This window comes from Opisthocomus hoazin, chromosome 7 (genome assembly GCF_030867145.1).
Source record: "Opisthocomus hoazin isolate bOpiHoa1 chromosome 7, bOpiHoa1.hap1, whole genome shotgun sequence".
Classification (NCBI taxonomy): Eukaryota; Metazoa; Chordata; class Aves; order Opisthocomiformes; family Opisthocomidae; genus Opisthocomus; species Opisthocomus hoazin.
The window spans coordinates 2,001,920-2,014,850 of record NC_134420.1 but is presented as its reverse complement, the minus strand read 5'-3'; the positions used below and the strand labels follow the sequence as shown (position 1 = coordinate 2,014,850).

Genomic DNA, 12,931 nt, shown 5'->3' with positions numbered 1-12,931 from the left:
TCCGGCCGCCGCCGTGACGTCAGCGGAAGGGGCGGTGCGGGGCCGCTCTAGGCGGCTGGGAGGACCCGGAGGAGCAGACGAGAGGGCGGGTAGGGAAGGGGGATGCTCCGGGGGTCCTTGCTCGGGGGGGTGGGGTAATCTCCACCCCCGGCCCCCCCCACCCAGGGGGATCCCACCCCGTGTCCCGGGGGGTAGATCCCCACTTGGGGGGTGCAGCCCCCCTGTTCCTTGCGCTGCAGCCAGGGAGGGGGGTCCGTGCTGGAGGGGGCACCCCCTGATCCCCCCATCAGGGGGATGCTCCCACCCTGGTCCCCCACCCCAGCCTGGGGTCCCTGCTCATGGGGATGCTCCCACCCTGGTCCCCCCCACCCCAGGATGGTGTCCCTGCTTGGTGGGGTGCTTCCACCCTGGCCCCCCCCACCCCAGGATGGGGTCCCTGCTTGGTGGGGTGCTTCCACCCTGGCCCCTCCACCCCAGGATGGGGTCCCTACTCAGGGGGATGCTCCCACCCTGGTCCCCCCCCACCCCAGGATGGGGTCCCTGCTCATGGGGATGCTCCCACCCTGGTACCCCCCCCACCCCAGGATGGGGTCCCTGCTTGGTGGCTGCTCCCACCCTGGTCCCCCCCACCCCAGGATGGGGTCCATGCTTGGTGGGGTGCTCCCACCCTGGTCCCCCACCCCAGGATGGGGTCCCTACTCAGGGGGATGCTCCCACCCTGGTCCCCCACCCCAGAATGGGGTCCCTGCTCATGGGGATGCTCCCACCCTGGTCCCCCACCCCAGAATGGGGTCCCTGCTCATGGGGATGCTCCCACCCTGGTCCCCTCCCACCCCAGGATGGGGTCCCTGCTTGGTGGGGTGCTCCCACCCTGGTCCCCCACCCCAGGATGGGGTCCCTACTCGGGGGGATGCTCCCACCCTGGTCCCCCACCCCAGCCTGGGGTCCCTGCTCATGGGGATGCTCCCACCCTGGTCCCCACCCCAGCCTGGGGTCCCTGTTTGGGGATGACCCTGCACCCAGCTCCCCCCTCTGACCGGGCACCCTGTCCCCCTCCCACCATCCCCCCCAGACCCGCGAGCGGGGCGAGACCCCGTCCCTGCCCACACCGGACCTTGCCCTCGCTCAGCCCCCGCCGCCTCGGCCGAACTCGAGAGTTTGGGCTCAGCACCGAACGCTGCGCCGGCTCCTCCGCCGTCCCCGCATGGAGGTGAGCTCCCCCCGACCCGCCGTGGGTTTGGGGTGCCGTCCCCGTGCCCCGCCACCGCCACCCCTCCGTGCCCTCCAGGTCCCCAAGAAGCTGGTGAACTCGGTGGCCGGCTGCGCCGACGACGCGCTGGCGGGGCTGGTGGCCTGCAACCCGGGGCTGCGGCTGCTGCGGGGACACCGGGTTGTCCTGCGCGCCGACATGGCGGCCGTCCGTGGCCGGGTGGCCTTGCTCTCCGGCGGGGGGTCCGGCCACGAGCCCGCCCACGCAGGTGAGCCCCCCACCACCGCCGCTGCTGCTCGGCAGCCCCCGGCACGGCCCCGAGCACCCCGTCCCGCTCCGCAGGGTACGTCGGGATGGGCATGCTGACCGGCGTGGTGGCCGGCGCCGTCTTCACGTCTCCGGCCGTGGGCAGCATCCTGGCGGCCATCCGGGCGGTGACGCAAGCTGGCGCAGGTAGGGTGGCACGGTGGGCTTCGGCTCGGGGGTTTACCCCCCCCCACCATGGCTTCACACCCCCCCTCTTCGCCAGCCGGGACCCTCCTGATCGTGAAGAACTACACCGGGGACCGGCTGAACTTCGGGCTGGCGCTGGAGCGGGCGCGGGCGGAGGGGGCCGACGTGCGGATGGTGGTGGTGGGCGACGACAGCGCCTTCGCCGCCCCGAAGAAAGCCGGGCGTCGCGGGCTCTGCGGCACCGTCCTCATACACAAGGTCCGTGGGGTGCTCCTGGTGGCCCGGGCCCCCCACCGCGTCCCTGCGGGGACGTGGGGGTTTTTTGGGGGGACGGGGCGGGCCCTCGCCCACCGTTGCCCTTCGCAGGTGGCGGGGGCTCTGGCCGAGGCGGGGGCGAGCTTGAACGAGATCGTGGAGAAGGTGTCGGCGGCTGCCAAAGCCATGGGTACACGCGGGGGACCCCCGGGGTGCTGTGCCTTGTCCCCCAGCCCCGGCCCCCCCAGCCCTCTTGGCATTTCGCAGCCCCGGGGCAAATCAGAGCCCCCCACCCCCCACCAGTCCCAAATCCCCCAGGCTTAACCCCGTCTTCCCTGCCCACGCAGGTACCCTGGGGCTCAGCCTGTCCCCCTGCAGCGTCCCCGGCTCCAAGCCCACCTTCGAGCTGGGCACCGACGAGATGGAGCTGGGCCTGGGTGAGCAGCTGCCCCCCCCATGCCCCCCCCCCCCCCCCCGCCATGGCGCAGGCATCGCCCGGCGCGGGAGGTGCTGGCAGCGTGGGGTGACGCCGTCCCATCTCCGCAGGGATCCACGGCGAGGCGGGCGTGCGCAGGATGAAGGCGAGTTGGGACCCCCGTGTCCCCCCCCCCCCAGACTTCACGCTCCCCGGCCCACGCTTCTCTGCCCTCACGGCCCCCCCTGTGCCCCCCAGGTGCTGCCGGCGGACGAGGCGGTGGAGACGATGCTGGCGCACATGACCGACCCCTCCAACGCCTCCCGCCTGCCCCTGAGCCCCGGTGAGCCCCCCCGGCCCTCCACGGCTCCCCCAGACCCTCCTCGATGTTGGGGGGGGTCCTCACTCTGCCCCCCACCCGGCAGGAGCCTCCGTGGTGCTGGTGGTGAACAACCTGGGTGGGCTGTCCTGCCTGGAGCTGGGCATCGTGGCCGGCGCGGCCGTGCGCTGCCTGGGTGAGTTGGGGGGGTCTTGGGGTTCCCTGGCTCTGGGGACCCTTCCTGTAACTCAGGGACCCCCACCCCGTTTTCTGTGCCCACAGAGAGCCGAGGCGTCCGCATCGCCCGCGCCTTGGTGGGCTCCTTCATGACGGCGCTGGAGATGGCCGGGGTCTCGCTCACCCTCCTGCTGGCGGATGAGGAGCTCGTGGGGCTGATCGGTGAGCGCCCGCCGGCGGGGCCGCGGCGTGTGGGGTGGGGGCGCGGGGGTCCGCAAGGCGCTGGGTGCCAAGAGGCCGGGTCGGCGAGGTGTCCCCGGAGCTGGGTGCCCGCACCGGCAGCGCTGCCGGACACGCTGGCGAGGATCCGGCTGAGTCCTGGCACTTGTCACTCTGTCACCTCTCGCTACTCCAGATGCCAAGACCACCGCCATGGCTTGGCCCAACCTGGCCGCGGCCCCGGCGACGAGCCAGAGACAGGAGGTGCCAGCACCGGAGGGACCAGAGACGGCGCAGCATGAGACCGGCGTGGGTACGGGCAGCTCAGGTCCCACGGGAGCCGTCACCTCCCCGTGCCTCGGTTTCCCCGTGTCCCCACCCCGGGCCGGGCAGGGGTGACGTCTCGTCCCCGCAGGGCCTGGCGCAGCGCGGGCGCAGCTGGTCCTGGAGCGGGTGTGCAGCACCCTGCTCGACATGGAGGACGAGCTCAACGAGCTGGACCGCGCGGCCGGCGACGGGGACTGCGGCCACACGCACGCGCGGGCTGCCCGAGGTGGGTGCCGGCACCCTGCGCGGCGTCGCGGGGGGCCATCGGCGGGGGACCTGTGGGGAGGGGGTACCCCAGCCATCCCCCCCCGAGGAGCGGGGTCTTCCCTGGGCCAGCCCTTCTCAGGGAGTGGGGAACCCTGAGCCGTCCCTTCCTGGGGTGCAGGGTCCCTTCAGCGGTCCCTTTCTGGGGTGTGGGGTCCCCCCAGCTGTCGTGTCCTGGGGTGCGGGGTCCCCTCAGCTGTCCCTTGGGGATGGGGTCCCCCCAGCCGTCCTATCCTGGGGTGCGGGGTCCCCCTGGCCATCCTTTCCTGGGGGATGGGGCCACCCCAGCCATCCTTTCCTGGGGTGCGGGGACCCCCAGCCATCCTTTCCTGGGGGACAGTGTCTCCCCAGCCAGCCCTGCCTGGGGTGTGGGGTCCCCCCGGTCATCCTTTCCTGGGGGACGGGGTCCCCCCGGTCATCCCTTCCTGGGGTCCAGGGTCCCCCCGGTCATCCTTTCCTGGGGTGTGGGGTCCCCCCAGCCATACTTTCCTGGGGGATGGGGTCCCTCCAGCGGTCCTTTTCTGGGGTGCGGGGTCCCCCCTAGCTGTCCTTTCCTGGGGGATGGGGTCCCCCCAGCCATCCTTTCCTGGGGGATGGGGTGCCCTGAGCTGTCCCTTCCTCGGGGATAGGGTCCACCCCACCTGTCCCTTTCCTGGGGTGCGGGGTCCCCCCAGCCATCCTTTCTTGGGGTGCGGGGTCCCCCTGGCCATCTTTTCCTGGGGGATGGGGACCCCCCGAGCCAGAGCCACAGCCCCAGACTGTCTCTGCGTCCGGTGGCAGCTGCCCCAGGGCGTTGGGGATGTCCCCAAGAGGCGCAGGGATCCCCAGGTGCCCCTGGGGCAGCTGGGGGTCCCTGGCTGCCCGGAGGGGAGTTTGGGGTCCCCCAGCCCGTTCTCCCCTCCGTCCCTGCAGCCATCCAGGAGTGGGCGCATGCCCGGCCCCCGCCGGCAGCCCCGACCCCGCTCCTCTCCGCGCTGGCCGACCTGCTGCTGGAGAAGATGGGGGGCTCCTCCGGCGCGGTGAGTGCGGGGTGAGAGGAGGGGGCGCGGGGCTGCCTCGTCGCCCCGTGGGACCCCCAACCGTGCCGGTGCCCCACAGCTCTACGGGCTCTTCCTGACGGCAGCCGCCCGAGCCCTGCGTGACGGCAGCCATCTCCCGGCGTGGGCCGACGCCGTGGACGCCGGCATCGAAGCCATGCAGCGGTGAGCGCCGCGGGACCCCCGGGTGGGCTGCGGGACCCCCGGGTGGGCTGCGGGACCCCCCATCCTTCCACGGGACCCTGCCAAGCCCCTGCCCTCCCGCACAGGTACGGCGGAGCTTCGCCGGGGGACAGGACGATGGTGAGTGCCGGCGTGCGGGGGGGGACGCGGGGCAGAGCCACCTCGCTGCCCACAAGCCGGGGGGCTGCCCGCAAGCCGGGGGGGCTGCCCGCAAGCTAGGGGGCTGCCAGCGCGGCCGCGGCGCCGGCTCTCAGCCCCCCCCGCCCCCTTGCCCCATTTCTCCCAGTTGGACTCGCTCTGTGCCGCGGCGCAGGCTCTGCAGCCCCTGCGCAGCCCCGGTGCCGAGCTGCTGCCGGTGCTGGCCGACGCCGTGCAGGTACGGGGCGGGAATGGCCACCGCGCTGACCCCGGGGAGGTGCCGGCCGCCCCGGCCGCAGCGTCAGCGCACCCCGTTTTTCCCCGGCAGAGCGCGGAGGTGGCGGCGGAGGCCACCAGGCGCATGGAGGCCGGGGCGGGCAGAGCCAGCTACATCGGCTCGGCCCAGCTGCTGCAGCCCGACCCCGGGGCGGTGGCGGTGGCGGGCGTGCTGCGGGCCGTGCTGGAGGGGCTGCGGAGCTGAGGGGGCGACGGGGACACCCCACCTACCCCCCAGTAAATCTTTGTGGTCCTCTAAGCTGGCCTGGAGCATCCATCCCCATGGAGGGGACGGGATGGGGGGGATTGGGGCTGGCGGGGACGCAGCCGGCTCCTCCAGGACATGTTGTCCCAGTGAGGCCCCATCTGCAGTGCTGTGTCCAGTGCTGGGCTCCCCAGTTCCAGAAAGATGAGGAGCTACTGGAGAGAGTCCAGCGGAGGGCTACGAGGATGAGGAGGGGACTGGAGCATCTCTCCTCCGAGGAGAGGCTGAGGGAGCTGGGCTTGTTCAGCCTGGAGAAGAGAAGGCTGAGAGGGGACCTTAGAAATGCCTCTAAATATCTGCAGGGTGGGGGTCAGGAGGACGGGGCCAGACTCTTTCCAGGGGTGCCCAGCGACAGGACAAGGGGCAACGGGCACAAACTGAAGCAGAGGAAGCTCCAGCTGAAGCCGAGGAAGAACTTCTTCCCTCTGAGGGTGCCGGAGCCCTGGCCCAGGCTGCCCAGGGAGGCTGTGGAGTCTCCTTCTCTGGAGATCTTCAAGCCCCGCCTGGACGCGGTGCTGTGCAGCCTGCTCTGGGTGACCCTGCTTGGGCAGGGGGTGGGACTGGGTGACCCCAGAGGTCCCTTCCAACCCCGACCATGCTGGGATTCTATGGTTCTGTGTCCCCACGCAAAGGGGGACGGGAGCAGAGACCCGGCCAGTCCTGTGCTCCGGTGCGAGCGTGACTGTGCCGGGGGGAAGGAAGCCACCGGGCCGGCCACGAGCCTTCCCCATGGGGAAACCGCAGGGCTCACATGGCCCCGGGCACGGGGCCTGGAGGAGGCTCTGGGAAAGGGACCAGGAGCAGGGGCCGAGGCAGAGCCTGCCCTGTGGCACAGGGTGGCCCCAAGCCATGGCAAGGGCCTGGGGCGAGCAGGGGGACCCAGGGCCACCGAGGGGACATGGCAGCACGGCTGGGCTCCGCTCCCCGGGCACCCAGCTCCTGGGGCCCCCCTTCTCCCCAGGGATGGGGGTGCTGGAGCGCTGCAGAAGCCAACGGTTTATTACGCGTCCACGAGGACCCCGGGACGCTGCTGGGCTGGTCCCGCCGCCCGCACCCAAGGCACAACACGAGGGGCCCCTCCGCCCCGAGCCGCATCCCCTGCGCAGGACGTGGTCCCGGGGTGGGGGGGCAGCAGCGGCGCCGGGCGCAGGGGTGCTCCTCCGGCGGCTTCTGACCCGAGGAGGCTCTGACAGCGCCGGCCGCTGCGTCGAGGGACGGCACTGTGGGGTCTGGGCAGCCAGTTTGGCACGGGTCGAGGCACAAGGGGCCTGCTGGACCCGGCAGGAACCGGCAAGCAGAGGCCCGAGGACGCAGGCAGGATCGCCCTCGTCCTACGGCGGGCAGGAGGCCAACACCGGGCCAGAGAGGAGGGGAAGGGATGTCCTCACCGCAGCGACATCTCTGCTGTAAGGGAGCTGGGCCCGTCGGGCGTGGGCAGCGGGAGCTCCCGGTGAGGGCAAGGCAGGGCAGCGACGGGGTGGGAGAGCGAGCTCGGGGCGGGCAGGGAGAGACCCCGGCTGCCGGGCAGGCGTCAGCGCTCGGCGGTGAGCAGGGGCTGGGGGGGGAGAGCAGGGGTGAGCCCAGCGCCCGGAGGGGCTGCGGTGGGAGGCAGCTCCCCCAGCTCAGCTCCCCAAAGCCGCCCTGCGACCCGGCGTGCCCCCGCGGCAGAGCTGGTACCTGGCAAGAGTCCGGAGATTCGGCGTCAGGACGCTTCCAGCTCGGCCTGGCCAGGGCGCCCAGCACCAGCACCCCGAAGAGCAGGATCAGGATCCCCAGCGTGTTGGCAAAGACGGCCTCGGCGGGCAGGCGCTTGTACTCCGTCGTCCCGTTCTTCCTTGGGAAAAGAGGGGCCAAGAGTTTTTCCTGGACGCCCCTGAAGCCCGCGCGACCCCGTGCTCACCCTGCAGCAGGGTTCCCCATGCACCTGAGAAGGGAATCGCTCCCTTCCCTTCACCCCCCTCCCCGCCATACTCAGTGTCACTCGATAAGAGCCAAAGAACAGCCCAAAACCCCCCCACCCCGAGCCTCCCTCCCCGCCGTGACGCTCACAGGCTGAAGAAGAGCTTCTCGTTGATGCCTGACACGCACGAGGCCACGGACAGCATGAGGATGGCGGAGCCGAAGAAGACGTGGACGGGCTTATAGAGGGCACGGAGCCAGGCAGGAGCCCAGGGCAGCAGGAAGGCGCTGAAGCCGGCCAGCCACTGCCGGGAGGGAAGGCGAGAGGGTGAGGGGGCACGGAGAGCCGGGACGCGGCGGGGGGGGACCGGGGGCAGCACCCACCTGGCAGGAGAAGAGCAGCACGGTGGCCAGCCCCAGCCAGCTGTGCAGCGAGTACATGTTGGGCGTCCCGTGCTGGTTGTGGAAGCGAAAGACGGCCGCCAAGCCCAGCACGGCGAGGCCGAAGGCTGCCAGGTTCAGGGCGCCGTGCAGCGCCTTCCAGGGGAGCTTGGGGCCGCTCCAGGCGGGCGGCAGGCGATACACCAAGGCCGCTGTTGGGCGAGAGAAGGTCGGGGGGGGAGCCGTGCCGGGGGGGGGTCCAAGCCGCGCCGCACCACTCACCTGCGCCGTACAGCACCACCATGCCCGTCACCATCAGCACCGGGTGCCAGTTGAAGGTCCGGACACCACCATCCAAGGCGAAGCCACCACGCCAGTGCTGGCACCAGGCGCTGACGAAGGCCACGCAGACGAACCCCAGGCCGCCCAGGAAGGCGCAGAAGGGCAGGAAGGGCAGATCCAGCATCTCGGCGACGGGGTGACGGCGCCTGGGGAAGAAGCAGGGCGCCCGCTCAGCCGCCGCCGGGGCTCTCCGCTCGCATCGGCTCTCGCCGGCGTGCGGACACCCCCAGGGAGGAGCCAGAAAGGGGAACCAGGCACCCCGAGGAGGGGCGGCCCTGGCCCAGCTGCTCTCCGGCCAGGGAACGATGCCAGGGCTGGAGCCGGACAGCCAAGGACCTGGGGGGCGAAACCGGCCCCGGCAGAGCCATCTCGCTGGGCAGCACCCCACTGCGCCGCCCCGGCACGCTGCACCCCACCGCCGTGCCCTGGGGACAGCAGCAAGGGCCCCACGGGGGGTCCAGGTGCCTCCCGTCCTCCCCTACATCGTCCCCTAGAACCCACTGACCTGATCCTCTCACCCACTTATGCTCTCTCCAACACCTCAGCACCCCAAACCTCCACCCCAGACCCCTTCCCACCTCCCCACTGGCACCTGTGCGCCCTCTCAACACCCCCCGAGCACCTCATACCCCTCCCCAGCACCTCGTACCCCTCCAGCTGCACCCGCAGCACCGGGTTCACCCCAGCTACGTGCAAGAAGGCTCCCCCGTACCCGCCCCGAGCCAGACCCAGCACCTCCTGCCCACTCTGTGCCAGTCCTCACCCCACCTGCTCCGCGGGGGTCGGGGGGGGCTGTAGGAAACAGCCCTGCAACCCTGCCCAGGCTGGGCAGCGGGACCGGCAGGGCCCTGCCCTCAGCCCATGGGGCTCGAGCAGAAAACTGGCAGCATGGCAGGAGCGGGGCTGCGCTCGTTTGCCTGGCGATTTGCATCTGCCTCCAAAAATAGGTATTTATGTCTCCTCCTGGGGCGGGGGATGGCCCTGTGCCCCCCCAGCTCAGCCGCCCCATGGGACCCTGAGGCAGGCGGTGGGTGGGACGCGGCCCCGGCATGGGGATCACGAGCTCAGCCACCCACTCGCTCCGAGGCCTTGCAATGCTCGTCACGGCGCTGAGCAGCCCTGTGGCTCCCTTGGGCCTGGCCCCATGGCTCCCCCAGAGCCTGGGACCCACAGCTCCCCTGGGCCTGGCCCCATGGCTCCCCAGAGCCTGGGCCCCATGGCTCTCCCGGGCCCATAGCTCCCCTGGAGCCTGGGCCCCACGGCTCTCCCGGGCCCACAGCTCCCCCGGAGCCTGGGCCCCATGGCTCCCCTGGGCCTGGGCCCCACGGCTCTCCCAGGGCCTGGCCCCATGGCTCCCCCAGAGCCTGGGGACGTGGGGCCTGGCCCCGCAGCTCCCCCAGACCTGGTGACACAGGGCCTGGCACCACGGCTCCCGCAACGTCCAAAACACAGGGCCCGGCCCTGCGGCTCCCGCCGGGCCTGGGCACACGGGGCCCGGCCTCGAGGCTCCCCCGAAGCGGGAAGACAAGGCCCCGCGGCTCCTCCCGGCCCCGGGAACACGGAGCCGGCAGCACGGCTCGCCGGGGACGCGAGGCCTGGCCTGCTCCCGGGGCCGTACCTCGGCCCCGCCGCCCCCTCGGCCTCGCCGGCCGCCTCCATCTTGGACGGCGCCGCTCTGGCCTTTCGTCTCGGTGGTGGCTCCCGGCCAACGAGAGCGGCGGCCAGAGCGGCCCCGGCGCGGGTCCTCCAAGCGGCGCCCTTCTGCCCCCCCGCCTCGGTGGCCGCGCCGTTGCCGTGGAGACGGAAGATGGCGGCCGCAGGTCAGGGCTCGGTCGCTGCGGGGCTGCGGAGGGTGGGAAGCGGCGGGGACCAACCGCACCCAGCCCCGGGGCACCGCCGGGTGCCTCTGCACCGGGGAGCGAACCCGGGGGCTACGAGGTGGAGGTCTGGGGGGGGGGCGTCTGGGGGGCTCCCGGTAACGCTGCGGCCTCCTTCGGTCTTGGGGTCGGGGGGAAGCGGAGGGGCCCGGGGTCGGGGGGAAGCGGAGAGGCCCGGGGGCTGCTTGGGGCGACGGGAGGGGACCTGGGGGTCGCTCAGAGAGAGGAAGCCTGTGTGGGGCTGCGTGAGGGGGGTGGCAGGGGGTCGGGGGGGGCAGGGAGCTGCCCCCCCCGCCATTCCCCGCCGTGCCCAGCCCTGGGAAACCTTTCCGGGAAGGGAGGCCTCAGCGCAGCGCTCTGCTGCCAGGACACGGGGGTCCCCTCGTCCTCTGGGCCCACCCATCCCACCAAGCACCGCCTTACCTCCCTCCGAGTCACCTCCCCGGGCAGCCGTCGGCGGTGGGAGAAGCGGCCGGGAGGGCTTTGGCTCCTCGCTTGGCCCCGCTCCCTCTCTGTGTCCTCGTCCCCTCCCTGCCCAGCTGCCCCAGGCCGGGTGCCTAGGGAGGGGCGAAGGGAGAGCGATGCTGGGACGCGGCGTGCCCAAACCCGTCCTCGGAGCGTGGCCTCCTCAGCGCTGCCCGCGGAGCCGTAGGGTTTGTCCGGCTCGAGAGGTGCAAGCAGCCCGCCTGGACGCTGCTCCTCGGGGCTCGCACGTCTCCCTCGTCCCGGCATTGCTTCACGGGGGATTGTAGCCGTGAGGCTGGAGGGTGGGAGCGGGAGATGAGCCTGAGCCCGCTGTGTGGGGAGAAGAGAGCTGGGGGGGGCGGCTTATTGGTGCGAGCCCGACCCACAGACCGGGCGCGGAGCGCGGCTCGGCATCGGCCGGGTGCAGAAACCGGCGGGAGCTGCTGTTGGTTTGGGTTTCCTGGCAGAGGAGGTTTGCGAGGCGTTGGGGCGGGGGGTCGCGTCCCACCCTCCCGAACAAAACCTCCACTCCCCCCCCCTCCAGGTCCCAGCTGTAGGGAGAGGCGACGCTGAGCCCCTCGGCTCCGGACCATGAGCTGCCACTGGGGATGCCAGGGCTGAGGGCTCCGACCCCTGGGGAAGGAAGATGCTTCAGACCAGCAGCTACAGCCTGGTGCTGTTCCTGCAGTTCCTCCTGCTTTTCTACGACCTCTTCGTCAACTCCTTCTCGGAGCTGCTCCGCACGGCCCCCGCCGTCCAGCTCGTCCTCTTCATGTGAGTGCCCGGCGGGCGGGCGGGCGGGCGGGCAGCGCGGTGGGGCAGGAGGGCCAGGGTCTCACCACCTCTCTCTCTCCCCTCCTGCAGCATCCAGGACATCGCTATTCTCTTCAACGTCATCATCATCTTCCTCATGTTCTTCAACACCTTCGTCTTCCAGGCCGGGCTGGTCAATCTCCTCTTCCACAAGTTCAAAGGGACCATCCTGCTGTCGGCGGCCTACCTGGCGCTCAGCATCTCCTTCCACGTCTGGGTTATGGTAGGCCGGGGCGGGTTCAGGGCTGCCGGGTTCTCCCGAGGGCAGGCAGCGCCGGTTCACTTCCTTCTCTGCCCGCAAGCCTGTGCTCCCTTCTGTCCCTCTCCCGTGAGAGGGAGGCGAGCATCTCCCCCGCAGCGACAGTTCGGGGTCCCCCTGCACGACCCCCCGGTAGGCATCGAGCTGGAAGGGAGCTGCCCCATCCCGGCCCCTTCCCTGAGGGCCGTGACCTGCCGGAAAAATCCTCTTTCCCCAGGGGAAGCCCGGCAGCTCCAGCTCTGCGCTGGCACGGGAGCCGGCGCTGGGCTAATCCCCGCTGAGGGCCGTGACAGCAGCTCCTGGTTTACCTGGGATTAATCCCCAGCAAACGCCAGCGCTCGGAGCCTGGGGGCAGCCCCCTCCCCGCTGCCGCCGTGGGCTCTCGGGGGTCCTGGCTCTGCCCGGGCAGCATCTCCCGCTTCTCTCCCCCACCTAAACTCCCTCCTGTCCCCCACCCCAGCCGCCAGCCCCCGGGAACCCTTCTCCATCGGGCTCCCGGCCCCACCCCCACCCTCTGGGCGAGGGTCCGGCCCCGCCGTGCTGCCCCGGGGCAGGGGGAAGGCTTGGAGCCGGGCCGGGGTGCCGGAGCGGGCGGCCACGCCGGTGCTGCCCACACCGCCCGGGCAGGGGATCGCCGGGGATTTACTGGGATCTGAAGGCTGAAGCTGGAATAGCTCCCGGCTCGCTGCCTAAATCCCCTGAGCTGCTTAACCTTTGGGGTCAGGGGGGCTGCTCCCCGGGCCCAGAGGAGTGGGGTGCTGCCCCCAAACTAACGCCCGGCTTGTTCCTGTCCGTCCATCTGTCCGTCCGCCTCAGAACCTGCGCTGGCGGGACTCCAGCCGCTTCGTGTGGACCGAAGGCCTGCAGACCCTGTTTGTTTTCCAGCGGCTGGGTAAGGGCTCGCGGCCGCGGGGTCCCTGGCGGGGTCCTGCCCCTTTTGGGGAGCCTGGGGGGGGGCGAAGGTGGGGGTCCGCCCGCCCTTCCTCACCCCCCTCCCCTCCCTGCAGCGGCTGTGCTCTACTGTTACTTCTACAAGAGGACGGCGGTGCACCTGGGCGACCCGCTCTTCTACCAGGACTCGCTCTGGCTGCGCAAGGAGTTTGAGCATTTCCGCGGCTGACGACCCCCTCGGCCCCCCGCCGTCCCCCCGCACCTCGCGTGGGTCCCGCTGCGGATGGCTGCGCCTCGCCCGTCGTCCTCCTCTTCCTCCCCGGGGTCCAGGCGGTTCCGCTGGCACTGGGAGGCTCGCGGTCCATCCCGCTGCCGCAGCCCCTGTTGGGATTTGAGTGGTTTTGTAAGTGAGAAAGAAATAAATTGGCCGCGTTTTCTGGTGGCTGCTGGTGTCTGCACGCCCCAT

The 12,931-nt window shown here is 71.6% G+C and overlaps 3 protein-coding genes across 4 annotated transcripts; 2 read left to right on the top strand and 1 right to left on the bottom strand.

Moving 5' to 3' along the window:
* The first annotated feature begins 1,129 nt into the window (after nucleotides 1-1,129).
* Nucleotides 1,130-5,517, top strand: TKFC (triokinase and FMN cyclase). Its single transcript, XM_075427266.1, has 17 exons — nucleotides 1,130-1,210; nucleotides 1,289-1,478; nucleotides 1,553-1,663; nucleotides 1,740-1,921; nucleotides 2,030-2,108; nucleotides 2,266-2,355; nucleotides 2,465-2,499; nucleotides 2,592-2,676; nucleotides 2,759-2,848; nucleotides 2,935-3,051; nucleotides 3,245-3,361; nucleotides 3,464-3,601; nucleotides 4,552-4,658; nucleotides 4,738-4,841; nucleotides 4,946-4,979; nucleotides 5,146-5,235; nucleotides 5,326-5,517. The coding sequence occupies exons 1-17, from the start codon at nucleotides 1,205-1,207 to the stop codon at nucleotides 5,476-5,478; spliced, it is 1,728 nt and encodes a 575-aa protein (XP_075283381.1). The 5' UTR covers nucleotides 1,130-1,204; the 3' UTR covers nucleotides 5,479-5,517.
* A 999-nt stretch (nucleotides 5,518-6,516) lies between these two features.
* On the bottom strand, nucleotides 6,517-9,851 carry CYB561A3 (cytochrome b561 family member A3). 2 transcript variants are annotated; one of them, XM_075427269.1, is made up of 6 exons: nucleotides 9,779-9,851; nucleotides 8,101-8,306; nucleotides 7,822-8,030; nucleotides 7,588-7,742; nucleotides 7,216-7,372; nucleotides 6,517-7,093 (listed from the first exon to the last, which is right to left on the bottom strand). In XM_075427269.1, exons 1-6 carry the CDS (start codon nucleotides 9,817-9,819, stop codon nucleotides 7,070-7,072), a joined length of 792 nt encoding a protein of 263 aa, XP_075283384.1. In that variant the 5' UTR covers nucleotides 9,820-9,851; the 3' UTR covers nucleotides 6,517-7,069. The 2 variants fall into 2 exon arrangements, with proteins under 2 accessions (XP_075283384.1, XP_075283385.1); XM_075427270.1 differs by lacking the exon at nucleotides 9,779-9,851 and adding an exon at nucleotides 9,563-9,644.
* A 25-nt stretch (nucleotides 9,852-9,876) lies between these two features.
* On the top strand, nucleotides 9,877-12,899 carry TMEM138 (transmembrane protein 138). Its single transcript, XM_075427271.1, has 5 exons — nucleotides 9,877-9,980; nucleotides 11,047-11,276; nucleotides 11,367-11,538; nucleotides 12,391-12,466; nucleotides 12,582-12,899. The coding sequence occupies exons 2-5, from the start codon at nucleotides 11,149-11,151 to the stop codon at nucleotides 12,692-12,694; spliced, it is 489 nt and encodes a 162-aa protein (XP_075283386.1). The 5' UTR covers nucleotides 9,877-9,980; nucleotides 11,047-11,148; the 3' UTR covers nucleotides 12,695-12,899.
* Nucleotides 12,900-12,931: the final 32 nt, after the last annotated feature.

What these genes read in the sequence shown, in the direction of transcription:
- TKFC (XM_075427266.1), top strand. An exon ending in TGGGGGGCTCCTCCGGCGCG is followed by an intron (nt 4,659 to 4,737) that starts GTGAGTGCGGGG and finishes GGTGCCCCACAG; the next exon opens with CTCTACGGGCTCTTCCTGAC. An exon ending in GGCATCGAAGCCATGCAGCG is followed by an intron (nt 4,842 to 4,945) that starts GTGAGCGCCGCG and finishes CCTCCCGCACAG; the next exon opens with GTACGGCGGAGCTTCGCCGG.
- CYB561A3 (XM_075427269.1), bottom strand. Translation starts at nt 9,819, where the DNA reads ATGGAGGCGGCCGGCGAGGCCGAGGGGGCGGCGGGGCCGAG. An exon ending in GAGGGGGCGGCGGGGCCGAG is followed by an intron (nt 8,307 to 9,778) that starts GTACGGCCCCGG and finishes CTTCTTCCCCAG; the next exon opens with GCGCCGTCACCCCGTCGCCG. An exon ending in GAGAAGCTCTTCTTCAGCCT is followed by an intron (nt 7,373 to 7,587) that starts GTGAGCGTCACG and finishes TCTTTTCCCAAG; the next exon opens with GAAGAACGGGACGACGGAGT.
- TMEM138 (XM_075427271.1), top strand. Translation starts at nt 11,149, where the DNA reads ATGCTTCAGACCAGCAGCTACAGCCTGGTGCTGTTCCTGCAGTTCCTC. An exon ending in GTCCAGCTCGTCCTCTTCAT is followed by an intron (nt 11,277 to 11,366) that starts GTGAGTGCCCGG and finishes CCCCTCCTGCAG; the next exon opens with CATCCAGGACATCGCTATTC. An exon ending in GTTTGTTTTCCAGCGGCTGG is followed by an intron (nt 12,467 to 12,581) that starts GTAAGGGCTCGC and finishes CCCTCCCTGCAG; the next exon opens with CGGCTGTGCTCTACTGTTAC.